General features: G+C 39.8%; 3 protein-coding genes across 14 annotated transcripts in view; 2 read left to right on the top strand and 1 right to left on the bottom strand.

Annotated features, from left to right (window-relative positions):
• FUCA2 (alpha-L-fucosidase 2) overlaps positions 1–5,693 on the top strand; it is a 60,166-nt gene extending 54,473 nt beyond the window's left edge. Inside the window, exons 9-10 of one of the 4 annotated variants that reach the window (XR_002179703.3) lie at positions 2,573–2,695; positions 5,436–5,693. Coding sequence is in view for 1 of the 4 variants with exons in the window: in XM_019951681.3 (XP_019807240.2) it covers positions 2,573–2,574 (2 nt within the window). In the remaining 3 variants the exon portion in view is untranslated. Of the gene's footprint in view, positions 1–2,572; positions 3,397–5,435 lie in introns of those variants that run through there. The other 3 variants (XR_012324889.1, XR_012324888.1, XM_019951681.3) reach the window with 3 other exon arrangements.
• Positions 1–7,962, bottom strand: part of PEX3 (peroxisomal biogenesis factor 3) — a 36,615-nt gene extending 28,653 nt beyond the window's left edge. Inside the window, exon 1 of one of the 2 annotated variants that reach the window (XM_019951683.3) lies at positions 7,718–7,962. In XM_019951683.3, the coding sequence (XP_019807242.1) occupies positions 7,718–7,775 (58 nt within the window). In that variant the 5' untranslated portion in view covers positions 7,776–7,962. Of the gene's footprint in view, positions 1–7,702 lie in introns of both variants that reach the window. The other variant, XM_019951682.3, reaches the window with a different exon arrangement.
• A 75-nt stretch (positions 7,963–8,037) lies between these two features.
• The window catches only part of ADAT2 (adenosine deaminase tRNA specific 2), a 107,152-nt gene continuing 97,368 nt past the window's right edge, over positions 8,038–17,821 (top strand). For all 8 annotated transcript variants that reach the window (XM_073789677.1, XM_073789675.1, XM_073789674.1 and 5 more), the window contains exon 1: positions 8,038–8,267. In XM_073789677.1, coding sequence (XP_073645778.1) covers positions 8,172–8,267 — 96 coding nt within the window. In that variant the 5' untranslated portion in view covers positions 8,038–8,171. The remainder of the gene's footprint in view (positions 8,268–17,821) is intronic.

Here is a 17,821-nt window from a genome sequence, read left to right as displayed (position 1 = left end):
CATAGCTATTAAAAACTACATTGCTAAATAGTTAATGACTTAAGGAAACATCCATGTTATAGTGTTAGAGGATAAAATAAGATCCTAGAAGTTTTGCTTTTTAATGTAAATAAACATATATGACAACAGATGGATTTTAATTTCTTACATATATTAAACAATGATCATTGCTAAATAGTGGGATAGCAGGCGATTTTTTTCCTTCTTCTTGCTTCTCTATGGTTTATACATTTTCTTCAACCAAAATATAATACTTTTTAAAAATGTAAGAAAAAATTTAAAAGGAAGAATAAAAGAAAGGTAGGTTGTCAAGCAGACATCTAAAACTAGAAACTTAAGTGAAAAAGGGAAGGTGAAAAGGGTACAAAAATTCCTAAATTATGACACTATGATATAAAAATATAGGTGGGGTCTTACGGCCTGTAATTTACTTTAACACATTTCAGTATAGACAGTATAATATAAAATGTGCACATTTTGGTCATACCTTATAGGCATTCAGTTGTCCTGACTGGGAATGTTAACACTCCAGCGTGGTTAGTTAGCATTTGATCAAAAGCCATAGTTCAAGGTTTAAGCATTTCAACTAACCTAGCAAAATGAATATCAGAAATGGCTTTTCACAGATTAAATGACTGGTGTTTAAGATACTGGGTTAGCTGAAACATTTTAGTAATATTCATTTGAACAAGAATATACGAGAAAGTCCTTAACCCTTAGGAATGGCTTAGTCTCGGATCCTCAGCTGCTAGTTCGAAGGATTCTTAGTCAAGAGGGTTAACCACATGGCCAGCAGAATCCTACATCTAGAATACTGTTGCATTTGCTTTGGGTAAATCGTTTATGCATGGTGCTGTTGTAGCACAAAGAAAGGACAATGGGATTTCAATGAGCTTATAGAACAAGTTATGATACTGTTTTATCTATCCTTGATAATAGATGTTTTAATGTGAGCCAGAATTTGTTTCATGATAACCTGGCAACAAGGCTGTAGGAGAATAACTAATCCTCACCTACCTCCAACTGTCTGTAGCCTCCAATATAACAAGAAAGAACATAAGAATTGTACATGACCGAAATAACTGGATTTGGTCTGTTTGTCACAGGTGGGAAGGAGGAAGCCCACTAAGAACTGCAAAGCAAACACGTATCCTGAATTATTTTCACTAGTGTAAGCAATACAGATGAACTGATAACATGTTATATGTCTTAAAAAGACATTGAAAGAGTATGTGCTACAAATAATTAGAAATAAAGTGTGACTGCTGTTAGGTCTAGATGCAAAAAATGTATTACAATCTCCTTAAAGAATAAATAAAAATTCATATAAATGTCTTCAGAGCTACCTTTCTTGTAATTCATCCTCAATAAACTGAAGACAGCGCCATAATACTAACAGAATGAAGCAACTGACTTACGAAGTAACCCTTTGACAGGCAACTCTTAGATAATAACTACTTCTCAATGAATTGCTTCTATTTTATTTGCACAACAGATGGCTAAAAGTTATGTGTAAAATGATTATTGTTTCTCAAATAATAATAATAGCGTAAAATGAAATGCTGCAATGACACCCCTTGTATAGTTAAGAATTTTCTGGAATAATAGTAAATTTGATTGGTCTATGTGTTTTCCTGGGGAGAAGGTCCACTGCTTTCATTAGATTTTCAACAGTGTCTGACAAAAACACTTTAGGAACTACAGTTGACCTCTGAACGACTCCAGGGATAGGGGTGCAGAACACTCCCTCCAGAAGTGGAAAATCTGCTTGTAACTTTACAGTGGGCTCAATTCATAGTTCTGTGCCCTTGGATTCAACCGAGGATCTGTTGTGCTGCAGTATTTACTGAAAAAAGTCTGCATATAAGTGGCCTTGCACAGTCCAAATCTGAGTTGTTCAAAGGTCAAATGTATTGTGTAAGTGGCCCTGTGCAGTTCAAACCTGTTTTGTTCAAGGGTCAACTAACTGTACTGTGTTTAATTTGGTAAATGTAATATATTCTTACTAAAGCTAAAAGATAAATTATTATGGGTTGAAGTGTATCCTAGCCCAAATTAACATGTTGAAGCTCTAGTACTTCAGAAAGTGACATTATTTGGAGATAGGGTCTTTGCAGAGATAATCAAGTTAAAAGGAGGTCACTAAGGTGGGCCTAATCCAGTACGACTGGTGTTCTTATAAGAACGGGAAATTTGGACATAGACATGTGTACAGGAAAGATGATGTAAAGACACAGGGAGGAGAAAGCTATCTACAAGCCAAGGAGAAGGGCCTGGAACAGATCCTCTCTTAAAGCCCTGAGACGGAACAAATCCTGCCAACACATTGATCTTGGATTTCTGGCCTCCAAAATTGAGAGACAATACATTTCTGTTGCTTAAGCAACTCAGTTTGTGGTACTTCGTTATGGCAGCCCTAGCAAACTGATACAAGGCATTAGGCTAAAATCCCACAATCCATTATTTTCCTCGAGTTAGCACTGAAGTAAATTCCTATACAAGGACTAATTTACCCAGGCTCTCATTTGCAAAATTCATAAATTCTGATTTTGTCTGATTTGTTTCCCTACAGAAGTAAGAATGAAGGCAGAGAATTCATTACCTAAAATGTGGAGTTCAGGATACACCTGACTTGCTGCCTGAAGTTTGGCCCAGAAGAGAGTACATACTGATGGCTGTGGCACTAACTAGGCAGGTAACTTTAAGCAAGTCTTTCCTCTCTCTGGGTCTAAATTTCTTCATAAAATGAAAGGCTGGGATTATATGAGCTTTAAGTTTTCTTCTTTAGCTATGACTTTATTTATGAATAATGAAAACATTCACTAAATATCTCAAAGAATAAATGTAAAATGTTTTGACGTTTCCTTTCAGAACACTGCTGGTAAAGCAAAATATCTTCTAGCCTTCCCATATTACGAATTTGGTTTTCTAAAACCATCACTTAGTGCCTTAATGGATGAAAATCCTTCAGTATAACTATCTTACTAGGTTAATAACGTCAATAAGGGTTTGAAAATAATCTATTAACTTCACTCCCATACAAAAGACCACCAAACCCTTCTATTCTGATTCTATTTCAGAAATATTTTCTAAGCTTTGCCACTTTAGTCCACTTCTCTACCACTGTCTTCATTCAGACCCAGATTACTAATGCTCTTGAACAGGTTTAACAGCTTCCTAACTCTCCTTTGTTTCTGGTCTCACACCTTTCCAATCCATCTTTTATATGCAAAGTGATTTTCTAAAACTTGAATCTGACTGTACTACTGCCACATTTAGAATTCTTCAACACCCTGCCATCATTTCTTAATGTACAGTCCCTGTTCCACTTACATCAGAATTACTGATGGGGTACTTGTTAAAAATGTAGCCTTGGGGCTCTCCTGGTGGCGCAGTGGTTGAGAGTCCACCTGCCGATGCAGGGGACGCGGGTTCGTGCCCCGGTCCGGGAAGATCCCACATGCCGCCGAGCGGCTGGGCCCGTGAGCCATGGCCGCTGAGCCATGGCCGCTGAGCCTGCGCGTCCGGAGCCTGCGCGTCCGGAGCCTGTGCTCCGCAACGGGAGAGGCCACAACAGTGAGAGGCCCGCGTACCGCAGAAAAAAAAAAAGTAGCCTTTAAGGAAGTTCCTTGAAAACATCCCCAAATGTTTTGTCTTATATGATGCTGTACCCCCAATATATAATATTGGTACACAATTGGAGCTCAATAAATATTTGTTGAATGAATTAAAGAATTAATGAACTGCACTCTGGACCTAAAGAATCAGAATCTCGGAGAAAGAATTCTATATTTTCATTAAGTCCCTTCAGTGATTTTTATCCATACTAAAGTCTGAGAAGCTCCAAATTCTGTAGAATGGCACAATAAGGAAGGCCCTTCACAATCTGCACTATAGCTACTTCTCCAAATTTATCTTTTGCCACTCCCCATTTATTCCTTGCACTTAGCCATAGTGAAATACACTTTGATTCACCCAAAACAAGGTCTCTGAATCTGCTGAGCAACCCCTTTACCTGTTGTGCCCCCTTCTACTTTGCTAGCTGTAACTCCAGCGGATTCTTTTTAAAATAAATAAATAAATAATTGATTAATTTTGGGCTGCGTTGGGTCTTCGCTGCTGCACACGGGCTTTCTCTAGTTGTGTCAAGTGGGGGCTACTCTTCATTGTGGTGCGTGGGCTTCTCATTGCGGTGGTTTCTCTTGTTGCGGAGCACGGGCTCTTAGGCACGCGGGCTTCAGTAGTTGTGGCTTGTGGGCTTAGTTGCTCCATGGCATGTGTGATCTTCCCAGACTACGGATCGACCTGTGTCCCCTACATTGGCAGGCAGATTCTTAACTACTGCACCACTAGGGAAGTCCCTCCAGTGGATTCTTAAGGGAGGCTTGCTGAACACCTCCATTATTCTCTCTCTCTATGCTCCCACAGAACCCTGCTCTATTATGGTACTCTAATACTATCACTGTACTACTTTTGTTTATTTCCATTTCTGCTTTCTGGACTGCACTATGAGTTCCTCAAGGTCAAGAATTGTATCTTATTCCTGTGTATCACCAGAGCCCAATATGGAGAGAGTAGGCCCTCTAATTCAAATGTTTGTTGAATGAATGAAAAACCAAAGAGACCAAACATTAAAGTTTTTTCCCCACCACTGAATGGCCAAGATTCTTGAGCATGCAAGTTGATATCTTACCTAGTTTGCAAATCTGTCAAAATGTGCTACTTCTTCCATGAAGCGCTTTCCTAATTATTTCCAACTGCACAGGCTATCTGCCAGTTTGATATATACAGCATTTTTCAGGTCTTATTGTTTTGTATTTTAATTATTTGTATGCTTCTTGCTGTGGTTTGAATGTTTGTGTCTCCCCTAAATTCATCTGTTGAAATTCTAATGCCCTATGTGATGGTATTAGGAGGTGGGAGTCTTTGGGAGGCGCTTAGGGCATGACAGTGGGGCTGTCAAGAATGAGATTAGTGTTTTGTTTCTTGGTTTTTTTTTTTTGCGGTACGCAGGCCTCTCACCGTTGTGGCCTCTCCCGCTGCGGAGCAGAGGCTCCGGACGCGCAGGCTCAGCGGCCATGGCTCACGGGCCCAGCCGCTCCGTGGCATGTGGGATCCTCCTGGACCGGGGCACGAACCCGTGTCCCCTGCATCGGCAGGCGGACTCTCAACCACTGCGCCACCAGGGAAGCCCGAGATTAGTGTTCTTATCAAAGGGCCTTCACAGAGATCCCTATCCCCTTCTGCCATGTGAGACTACAAGAAGTCTGCAACCCCGAAGTGGACCTTCACCTAACCATGCTTGTACCCTGACCTTAGATTTCCAGACTCCAGAACTGGGAGAAATAAATTTGTGTTGTTTATAAGCCACCCAGTCTGTGGTATTTGTTATAGCAGCCTGCACAAACTAAGTCATTTGTTTTCATTCCTTTTAGACCATAAAGTCCATGAAGACAAGAGTGGTGTACTGTGGAAAGAGAATGTGCTTCGGGATCTAACACACCTGGGTTTGAGTTCTAGCTTCCCTGTTCCTAACTCTGGGAACCTCAACAAGTTTTTAAATTCTTAGCACTCTGGTTCCCACATTTTTGAATGGGGATAACAATAACTATCCTGTCATCATCCCCACTGAATAGAAGAGCTTAATACAGGGCCCATTGGGCACCCACAAAATGGTAGCTATTACTATTAAAAATCTCTGTAAATCTTGTATTTCCAATCCTATTACCTTCAACACTACAGGCACTGGATAAATATTTCTTAAAATTGATTAACTGATATGTACCATGTTATAGGACCTTTCCCTTGAAGCAGAAAGACTATGAGGCTCAAACAAATGCCAGTCATGGTCATCTACTCTTTTTTCTTTTTAGACTGACATCCATTCTTGTTATAAAACACTAGGATTATTTTCTTTTTCTGTTCCTCTGAACCTCTTCCCCCCTTTCTCATTCCTCTTAATCTCTAACTATAAAGCTCTCAATAGATTTTTGAAAAAAATCTATAACTATCTTTCTTTTTTGAATTTTTGAATTTTATTTATTTTTTTATACAGCAGGTTCTTATTAGTTATCCATTTTATACATATTAGTGTATATATGTCAATCCCAATCTCCCAATTCATCATACCTATAACTGTCTCTTAAGTGTACTCTTTTGCTTCCCCTATGATTATATCTAATCTACCATTAGGTTGTTCCATAAATCTGACGGGGTATGCTATTTTTTCTGAGATAGCTAAAGAGATACTATTTTCTTTCCTTCAGTAGAGGCAAAAATATTTTATTTATACTTCTTCCATCACACATAAATCATTAGTTTCTACAAATAAAGTGGACTCAGTAGTCTTTGTGTAATTTAAATATACATTAGATATCAGTGCATGAAGATATTAGAAAATATATTTTATCTATAAAGAATTTTTCAAAGAATGCCATTAAAATTTACATATAATCGAGGGTTTCCCTGGTGGCGCAGTGGTTGAGAGTCCGAGATCCCACATGACGTGGAGCGGCTGGGCCCGTGAGCCATGGCCGCTGAGCCGGCGTGTCCGGAGCCTGTGCTCCGCAACGGGAGAGGTCACAACAGTGAGAAGGCCGCGTACGGCAAAAAAAAAAAATTTTACATATAATCATTATTGATCTGTGGTAGACCTCAGAGAGGAGAAAAACATTCTCCTTGCCTCATTAACAAGAAGCCTGTTTCAAATTTTCAAGAATCAACAGAGCTGAATTATTGATGCTAAGAGTATTGCTAATTTCAAATTGTTTTGGGGCAATAGAATATAATCAATAGTAAGAGAAAAACAACCAAATTCTTTGGGAAACTTCTCTTGTTTTTAACTATTTCTGTAACCAAAGCATGTAGTCAGTGATAATACTTCTCCAAAAACTCAAATGCTAAAAATTTCCTCTTAACAGTCCTACATTTCCTTCTCCTGTATCACACAAGACCTTTTATTCTCTCCTTTAGACCCCTGCATGATTGTCTTATGAGGAAAAAGGCTCTCAAGATTGCTATCTAATCTGTTTCTAAATCTCCTCTCAGCCTGTGCAACTCAGTTATGTGAGCTAGGTGGGAATTCATCCCAATCTTGAAGATCCTGAGAAGATTGCACAACTTCCCGAAAGCACTTTCTTATTGCATAATTTACTACATAGTTTGTATTCTAAAACAGCTGAAACAGAGCTAAAATATTGATTTGTGTTTCTTTGTCTAGCATATACCTTCCAGTCCTTCAGTACAATTGTGCTGTTTTCAAAAATTCAATTTAACTTTAAACAAGAACTCGAAGTGCAGGCTTTAGTTAACTTCCCTCGAGTATTATGAAACTTCTGCGAACGGTGAATGCCAAAGTACTGGAAGTACCAAACAGAAACGATGAACCTCACAGTAAAACAATAGAAGAGAAGTAAAAAAATATGTAAGAGAACGGTGCCTTGAAACAGAAAAAAAAAAAAAAAATGTGGTGGGTTCTCCCAAGGTGGGTGAGTAAAAGGCGAGAAACAGAGTAAGCGGCAGTATCAGGGCAAAGGGCACAAATTTCACAACTGCAGAGATGTAAAGAACCCTGGAGGTTTGTCACCCGGTTCCCCGTCCCATGGTTGAACGAATCCTGGGCCATCACCTCTATTTTAGAAGGCAGACATCTCTCTCCCACCCCCTCCTCCCTATGCCCCTTTCCAAGAACGCTGTCACCCACCTCCGAGGACCGTACCCAGGAAGATGCATTTCTTTTTGTGACGTTTCAGAAAATTCCACGTAGATCTCAGCATCTTCAGGCCCTGGGGGTGCGGGCTGCCTAAAGGGAAGGAGGAATGGTTCACCAGGAAAACGTTTCTTCGTCGCCTGGCACGGACTACCCGGCTGGACCGCCGTCGTCCCACTCGTTGCTCTCCAAAAACCACGAACGCGACTTTCCGCAGAGACTGTCACCGGAGCGGGAAGGGGGCGGAGACTGTAGCTGAGCAGCAGCGGTTTCTGTTGCTGCGGGCGCGCCGCCGCCGCCGCCGCTCACTAGCCTGAGGCGCCGTGGTCCGTCTAGAATTCGCTCCCGAGTGCCTCACAGTTCGATTCCCCCGGAAACGACAGCCCGCCCCCACCGCGTTCCGTTGCCAGCGCTCCTCCGCCGCCGCGGCCTCCGGCACTGAGCGAGGCTACCCCGGTGCAGTATGGAGGCCAAGGTAGGGTCCACGCAGATTACGGGCGGCGCGTGCTCTGTGTTGGCGGAGGAGACCGAAAAGTGGATGGAACAGGCGATGCAAATGGTGAGGGGGCGGGACGTGGATGTATAGGGTGGGAATTTTCTCTGGCTTATCCTGACCGAAGCGTTCGAGTAAACGTCCCCGGGGTTGCTTTCTGGTCTCAGTAATCTCGATGGCGCTCGCATTCTCTGGGTAAACAGCTGGCTTTACTGTCCTGAAATGTTCTTTAGCCCATTCTCACAGTGGTTCTGAGGAAAGGAAGAGACGAAATACAGAAATTATTTCTTTTTCACTTGTTTGAAGTATGCGCCAAACATCCCTATTCGGGGGCTGCTGGCACAGGCGTGCTGCGTCCCTTTGTTTCCTGTGGACATTCGCAAATCCTCGAAGTCACATTATTTTGTATTTATGACCTCTTGACTCTATCTAGTAGAAGGAAGGAAGCTGAGGATGTTTCCGGTAGAGAGCAGGATAAAAACAAGTACCTGAACAGCCAGATTCTCATTCATCTATCCATCCATCCATCCATCCATCCTTTCACTTCCCTCACTCCTTTCAAGACTCCTGATTAAGGAGGGCTCTAATAAGATTTGTGTATAATCCAAGCTTTACCCATACTTACGTGTCCCATCGAACTTTTTAATAGGGATAAAAGTCTATTTGGCATATATGTATATATATATAAATCATGCACACACACATATATGCATATGTTCATTTAAACTTGTTCCTCATACTCTTTTGAAAGTCACTCACAGTAAAAAAAAAAATCTATTTTGTATTACATTCCAGTAAACACACACAGATAAAATTGAAACAAAAGTTTTACAGAACAGTACTTAATCTTTCTATGTACAGTTTTTCTGGTATTTCTCTTTCATTGCATTTTGGAAAAAAAAATGCTGGTCATCACCCCTGATTTGATTTCATGACCCACTCTTTAAGCCCACTTCAAAATTTATTTCCCCCATTAAACTTACAGGATGCATAACTTTCTGTCTGATACTTTAATGTTCACATGTACCTTTAAATAATTAATTTGTTATTTGTAATATGGAGTTGTCTGTCCTGAACTCCTTTTATGTTACTAAATTCTCCAAGCTGGAGACAAGGAGTTTTCATGTGATATCAAAAATCTCACTCTCCTTACCCCAAATCATTTCAATAATATCATATGCCTGGCGGTGCCTTTTTTTTTTTTCTGGCCGCGCTGCGTGGCGTGTGGGATCTTAGTTCCCCCACCAGCGATCAAACCCGTGCCCACTGCAGTGGGAGCGCAGAGTCTTAAGCACTGGATGGCCAGGGAAGTCCCTGGGCAGCATCTTTATAAGTAGTGAGGATGATAATAAATGCACATGAAGGCTAAAATATCTCAGATTAAGCTGCATTTATATCTTTCTATGGGCGAGAGACCTGGAGGCCAGGGAATGCTGGAATACTGGGAATTCGTGGTCTCTTCCATTTATTTTCATTTGCTTCAGGAACTCTCCTCAGAGTATTTATGTGGAGCTTGTGTAGATGAAATTTTGAGGGTTGCTGTCATAGAGGACTCAATAGTGGTTCCATAAACAGCTAAGTTTAATCAGTCATTGAGCTTTTCCACTTTGTGTATCAGAAATGTGTTTTCTTTCTGTCCTTTCATATCTTTGTACTAGTCTCTAGTCTTCCGGACTAAACATTTGAGTCTTTTTACTACCTTTTGGTATGACCTTGGGCAAGTCACTTTATCCCCCTAGGGTATTGCTTCCTACTCTATAAAATGGGGTGGTTGAACTCCAAGTAATTTCTAAGCCCTCTCTGGCCTTGACATTTTTGTCTTTTAATTAGATTATAAACACCTAGGGGTGTGATTACCTAGTTTATCAACACAGGGTCAAGGAAGTCCTTAGTTTGCACTTATTTTTTTGGTTTTGGCCAATAGTATATGTTTCTTCCAGGACTTAAAAAAGGGAAAAAAGGGCTTGTCATAAACCTTGGGCTTTGTCCAACCATTCCCTCCCCACTAAAGAAACTTCAAATCTTAAACTAATTCAAAGAATTGTTGAAGTAATTGAAGGTGTATTATGTACTTCTGAGAAGAATTTATGATTAGGCCAGAAGCACAGCTAGTACCAAATCTGGAGGCAGCAAGTTAATCTCTGATTAATGTGTTCTGAGGAACTTGAAAGTGAAATGTCCAGTATACAAGTAATAGGGAGGATACTAGCATCCCCACAGCACTTGTACAGAGTACACATATTTATATGACCAGTTCAAGTAATTAGAATGTTTGTCTCTGATGTTAGCATTTGTTGGGCAAAGGCCTGGAGGAATTGGAATGGAGATGGATTCTTTAAAGTATATGACCAAAGGCAGAAAACATAAAAGGAAAATGAATAGGTTTTAGTTATATAAGTATTGAAATCTTCTCCATATTAAAAAGATAAGTTACAAAGTAACAAAGCAAATGACAAAGAGGGAAAATATTTGCAATGTAAATAAAAGGACAGGTTTGATAACCTTAATATATAAAGAACTTTTACAAACTAATGAGAAAAGATGTACACCCTAATTTTGAAAAAGTCGAAGGATATGAACATGCTATTCTAAAAGAAATACAAATAACTAGCGAGTGAACAAGTGTGCGATTTCACTAGTAATAAATTAAATTCAAGTTAAAAAGAGTTACAATTTTTCACCTGTTAAATAGGCAAAGGTGAAAAAATTATAATGCTTGCTGTTGGTAAGGGTGTGTGTGTGAGGAGCTGGCTAGTTGGTTGCTGAAATTGGGGCATCCTTTCTAGAGGGCAACTTTGCTATGTATATATAAAAAAGCCTTAAAACTAGTTTATCCTTTGATCCAGTAATGCCTTTATGGTATTTTTTTTCCCAAATGAAAATATTTTAATGTTTTCTTTTTCTGATTATATAAATAATTCATAGTCATAAGAAATTCAAACTATAAAAAGATTTAACAAATTAAGTAATAATTACCTAAAAATCCTACCCTCAGAGATAATGTTATAAAAATTTTAGGGGCATCCTTCCATGTATCTCTGTCCATGTGTAAACAGACATATATACTTTTTTCTTATATTAAATCTCTGTGCTAGGTTTTTTCAAATTTATTTTTTGACATATATATGTTTAAATAAATGAAATTACGTATTTTCTTTATGATTGTGAATATCTTTTTCTAGACGTAAATATTTCTTATTTTGGTTTGTTTTCCTCACCCCCATTCCATAATACTTTTATTGCTGTGGAATAGATTACCAAAAGTGGGACAAAGGATGTATGTATTTTAAAACCATCTAGACATTTTAAGATTGCCTTCTAGAATTATGCTGCCCAATGTAGTAGCCACTAGCACGTGTGGCTATTTAAGTTTAAATTGATTAAGATGAAATAAAATTAGATATTCAGTTCCTCAGTCACATTAGCTGCATTTCAAGTACTCAGTAGCAACACATGGCCAGTGGCTACCATATTGGACAGTGCAGATCAAGGGATATTTCCATTACTACAGAAAGTTCTGTTGGATAGCACTGGTCTGAAATGGTCATAATTCCATCCCCAGTGTATGAGAATGTTCTGTCCTACCCCTGTTCCCACTAGCCCTGAAATGATCACTCTTTAATATTTGGCAATGTTATAGGTGAGAAGTATTATAATATCTGTGTTACTTTTTTTTGTTGTTCTTTGATAAATTTATCAAACTTTAAATAAAGTTCTCTACACTTTATTATTGTTTGTAAAATCACTATTTTTCATGACAGTTTTCTTTTGGAGAGCTAAGTGTATAATAAAGGTTATTGTTTTAATCATCAGATAATATAATTCTAAGGGTGTAGGCTTAGAATCAAATAAAAGAATAACAGTGTTGCACTTTTACATTCCAGACACAGTGCCATGGATAGTGTTTCATGTAGGCCATAGTGTATAAGCCCCATAGTAGCCCTACCCTATCAGGTGTGTATTATTACTGGCCTCATCTTCAGAGGGGGACACTGAGGTTTAGAGTGAAGTAAACTTCCCAAAGTTAGGGAGCTGGTAAGGAGAGAGCTGTAACTTGAGCCCAGCCACCTGTCTTCACCCCGCCCTGCCTGTACTGTGCTGTGTTCGGTCACTCACTGCTCTCCAGTGCGCCCTACTGGACCTCTCTGCCTGTTCACTTTCATCCCACTGACTACAGTGTATTGAGCATCCTAATTAGACACTCGGATTGTTTTTTCTCTGTGAATTGCCTAGGCATATCCTCTTTTGCCCAATTTTATTATTAGTTTTATTTAAATACATTGTAGGAACCCTTTGTATTTTATAGCTATTTCTAGGAATAATTCATAAGGAAGTGATGGAGACATAAAGTTCTTCACTTGTTTATAATAGTGAGGGATTTGAAAAATAGCCCCATGTTCTAGTTAAACAATAGGGGACCAGTTAAATGAATCATAAATATTCATGTAAAGGAGCATCATCTAAGTTTAAAAAATCATGTGCTGAAAAAATATTACTCAACATGGGGAAATGTTTGTAATACATTTCTAAATGAAAAAGGCAGACTGTTGAACTGTTTATATAGTATAAATCGATTTGACTGTTTAGAAAACTACGAACATGTATATGCAGGCATAGAAAAAAACCTGAAAACTTTCTGTCACAGAATAGTAACAGAGACCATATTTTGGAGTGTTGGGATTGAGTGGTTTTTATTTTTATTTTTTTGCGGTACGCGGGCCTCTCACTGCTGTGGCCTCTCCCGTTGTGGAGCACAGGCTCCGGAGGCGCAGGCTCAGCGGCCATGGCTCACGGGCCCAGCTGCTCCATGGCATGTGGGATCTTCCTGGACTGGGGCACGAACCCGTGTCCCCTGCATCGGCAGGCGGACTCTCAACCACTGCGCCACCAGGGAAGTCCGAGTGGTTTTTATTTTTTGATGTGTGGATTTTTTTACCCCCAGGTTTTTTGCCTTGAACATACTTACTTCATAGTTAGGAAAAAAGAAAGCGTGAGTGAGTGAGTGTGTGTGTGTATGTGTGTGTGTGTGAGTGTGTGTGTATGTGTGTGTGAGTGTGTGTGTGTGTATTATCAGAGGGTCAGAGATAGAGGGAGAAAAGTTGCAAGTTTTCTAGAATAAATCAATTGCATATTATTGTTGTTGCATTTTCTGGGCGCCTAGTATTACTATAATATTGTGCTAGGTCTGAGGAAAATTCAAAAAGAAAACAAGCACAGACACATGCGTTGTAACAAATGTGGTGTGATTTAGTGTTTCCTGTGTGTTAGGCCTTGTGATGCGTGCTAGGCCTGCAAAGGTGAGCAAAACAGGTTTGCTAGTGCTTGGATCTAGTGCTTGCCTCCCAGGAGCATACTGTTTAATTGATGAAATTAAGCCACGCACAAATGAAAAAGTTAATGGTAACAAGTTCAGGGTCCCAAATAAGAGACAGATATAAAGTACTATCAGATAATAGGCGACAAAGTCCTGAGCAAGTCAGTTGAATTAAATTATAGGATGCTTTCTTAACTTTAAAAAGGGAAAGTGGGATGTAGGTGGGTGGAAAAGGAGAGAAAGGTTGATCAAGCAGAGGAACCGTCAAGTCCACAGAAATGGAGGACTTGGTCTTAGGTTAGGAGGTGATCCAGCTGTTTGTTCAGAATAGGGCTTCCTAACAGGAGCCCAGGTTTTAGGGGGATCTATAAACCCTGACGCTATGTATAAAAGTGTCATGTACATGTGCCTTTTTCACGTTTGAGAGTCCATAACGTTCATCATATTCTCAGAGGGGCTCTGGAAAGTTTAAGAACCAAGGACCTAGAAGGATAATGAAAAGTTACGCTGGCTTATTTGGCTGGTGGGAAGCGTGGGTGGTAGTTGGGAGGCTCTCGGTGCCAGGTTGAGGAATTTAATGTTGTAGAGGGAAAAGAGAGCTTCCGAGAGTCATTAGCAGTAACAGCTGTAGCGTAGTTTGACCTTTTAAACGTTATTATTTTCTACCTAAGAGTTGTTCTGGCTAAATTGTCTTTTCCCCTGATTTTTTTTTTTTCTTTTGTAGGAGATATACCTGGGGACTCACCAAGAGTCTGTGCACACTGCAGTCTGTCCCCATCTCTCCTCCTTTTACCACTGCATCACTAGAGAGTAGTTTATGGGAGCAATGGCTTTAGAGAAACTCCAGAATCTCTTCCATCCTAGAGCTGTCATTGTCTGTAACCTGCGGGCTCTGACTAGAGTGAAGGAAATGACATTTAAAGAGCAATAGAAATGACATTAAAGACATCTGGAGTAGAGACCAGTAATTGGGCCAGGAAGAAGAGAGATTTCATTCTTCAGTTTTGAAAGATGATAATTTATTAATTTATGAAAGACCAAGTTGCCATTTTAAATAGTAACTGAGCCTTGGCTCCTGTCAAAAAAGATGAGAGAGTTAAAAACCTACCTGCACACACTTCAGACCCACCTTGCCTGAGTTCTTGTGCATTCATAAAGAAGTGATCAGACTTGACAGAAGAGTTGGTGGGAGTATTGGAAAGTACGAGATGGGATGAGTTGAAAATTCTTTTCAGCTTAATTAAATCTATTTTGAATGTGACAGCAAAGCAAATATATATTTGATATATGCATATATACACATGTGTTTTATATACATGTAAACACACCCACCTATATATTTTTTAATTGAAAAGCATTTCACTCTAAACTCACTTCCATGGAGTTTTTGGGTTATTCTCACCACCTCCTCCCTAACTCGCCATTCCAGATGCCCACCCCCTCACTGTGAGCTTGGCAACAACTTTAATCAACAACATTATTTGCCTTTTTAAAATACTCCCTTCACTCACATTTTCTCTCTAATTTGGACAGCAAAGGAAGGCATTTCACAAAAAAACACGTTAATCTAAGGAAGTAGGAAGATAATATTCAGGGTTGGGAAATAGAGTTAAAAGGAGATAATTTGCTGGAAGGGAGAAAGAGAAAATCCAAAGGAAAGAATGAAAGGCACAAGCCCCGTCACCTGGAGACCCTGGTGGAGGGGCTGCCAGGCCCTGCAGCGTGGCCCCGGCTGTCTTCCAGGTGAACAAGTCAGGACTTGGAAGGAACCCTACTGGGCAGCTTGGGTTCACCTTCTCCCCGGCCACTTACTCCCTTTCCTCTTACTCTTGGATTCTCTTCTGCACATTTGAAATGGCCACATAGCCTCACATAGAATTCTTCAGGAGATAGTTTTACAGAAAATCCTTGTCACATGGCTCCCCATTTGTTTACTCCTGCAGTTTTTTTTTTAATCTTTAAACTTCCTATGCCTCACTCTGTTGCTAAATGTCCCCTCTCCTTTTGTCCCTTGAACTAGACCTACTAAGAACCCAAACACTGATAAAGTAGCTGAACAACGGTAATTACAGTAGAAATTAGAGACAGAGCCATGGCAGAGAGCCCAGGAACCTGACATCTGGTAGGTGCTCCACAAAGACTTGTTGAACAAGTGAGTGGATGGAGCCAGGTTGCCTGGGCTCTAGTCCCAGCCTCTTACAGGGGCTAATTCCATAACCTTCCCATGGCTCAGTCTTCTCATCTGTAAAATGGGGAAGCTCACGGAACCAGTCTCATAGGGTTATAAACTAAATGAATTAATACAGTGCTTAAAATAGTCCTGGATCAAGGTAAGTTTTCCAGTAAGCTCTAAGCTATTAATATTTGCAAGCTCAGAATCAGAACACTTGAGATGTAGACATAACAGTCTGTTGTAATAGAAAATAGAAACGTAACTTATAGGCAAGTCACTCTTCAGGTCACTGGTTTCATTCCCTCCCTTCCACCCAAATTGACTCTTCTTTCTTGGCCTAGTTTTTTCCTTGGATCTTCCATAACACCAGATACTCCTGGTTTTCCTCCTACCTCAGTAGGCATCTCTTCTTAATTGCCATTGTAAGAGCCTTCTCTGTTTATTCCACCTTTATTTTTTTTTTAATGTTTCAATTTGAAATAATTACAGATTCATAGGAAGTTGCCACAGAGTATACAGAGAAGGCTCACATACCCTTCAGGCTGCTCCCTCCAATGGTAACATCTTCCGTAACTGTAGTAAAATATTAGAGCCGGGAATGTGGCATTGACCCAGTCTGCAGGGCTTGTTCAGATTTCATCACCTTTATGTGCTAACCTTAAAGCGTTTGTGTATGTGCGTGTATCTGTGTGTATGTGTAGTTCTATGCAATTTTGTCACCTGTTTAGTTTTGCGTAATCACCACCAGAACTGCTCCATCACCACAAGGCTTCCTCATGCTACCTCTTTATAGCCACCATCCCTTCCAAACCCTAAACCCTGGCAGTCATTTATCTGTTCTCCATACCTGTAGTTTTGTCATTCAAGAATGTTTTATACATGACTGTGTCACCTTTGGGGATTTATTTTTTCATTCAACATAATTTCCTTGAGATCCATCCAAGTTTTGAGTCAATTAATAGTTGATTCCTTTTTACTGCTGTATAGTTTTCCATGGATAGATGTAGCACACTTTGTCTAACCAGTCACTCTTTGAAGGACATCTGGGTCATTTCCAGTTTTTGGCTATTATGAATAAAACTCCCATGAACATTCATGTCTGTATACAAAATTGTGTATTGTATGAACATAAGGTTTCATTTCCCTGGGTAAATAAATGCCCAGGAGTGCAATTGTTGGGTCATATGTTAAGTGCATGTTTAGCTTTTTAAGGAACTACGGAACAATCTCCCAGGGTGGCTGTACCATTTTACATTCCTGCGGGCAATAGATGAGTGATCCTGTTTCTCTGCCTTGCTGGTATTTGGCACGGATACTTTCTATTTTAGCCATTCTGCTAAGTGTATAGTGATAATCTCATTGTGGTTTTAATTTGCCTTCCCTAATGGCTAATGTTGTGACCATCTTTTCATGTGCTTATTTGCCATCTGTATGCCCTCTTTGACAAAATGTCTTTAAATATCTGTTGCCCGTTTTCTAACAGTTTTTTTTTCACTGTTGAATTTTGAGCATTCTTTACATAGTCCAGATCTAGACTTTTGTTGAATATGTGGTTTGTAAATATTTTCTTCCCATTTTAGCTTATCTTTTCTTCCTCTTAACAGGGTGTATTAGTTTCCTATGGGTGCTGTAACAAATTACCGCACATCTGATAGCTTAAAACAACACAAGTTTATTCTCTTATCGTTCTGGAGGCCCAGAGTCCACACTGAGTTTCACTGTGCCAAAACCAATTGTCAGCAGGGCTGTGCGCCCTCTGGAGGCTCTAGAGGAGAATATGTCTCCTTGCCTTTTCCAGCTTCTAGAGCGACATTCCTTGCTTGGTTCATGGCTCCTTCCGCCATCTTAAAAGTCAATAGAGTAGCATCTTCAGCTCTCTCTGCTTCCATCATCACAGTGTTTTATACTTTATGTGTCAGATTTCTCTCTGCCTCTCTCATAAGGACACTTATGAGTGCATTTAGGGCCACCTGAATAACCCAGGGTAACTTTCCTGTTTCAAGATCCTTACCAAATACTTGATGGATGAAAAAATGATTTGTCTCTCTTGTGTACCCCAGGTTATGTGTCATCCTAAGCTTATTTCATTTTGTCTTCCTTCAATTAATTTTTTATTTTTGTGAAGACAAACAA

This window comes from Tursiops truncatus, chromosome 12, assembly GCF_011762595.2.
Source record: "Tursiops truncatus isolate mTurTru1 chromosome 12, mTurTru1.mat.Y, whole genome shotgun sequence".
NCBI classification, from domain to species: domain Eukaryota; kingdom Metazoa; phylum Chordata; class Mammalia; order Artiodactyla; family Delphinidae; genus Tursiops; species Tursiops truncatus.
Note: the sequence above shows the minus strand (reverse complement) of the source record. Positions and strands in the feature narration are given on the sequence as shown.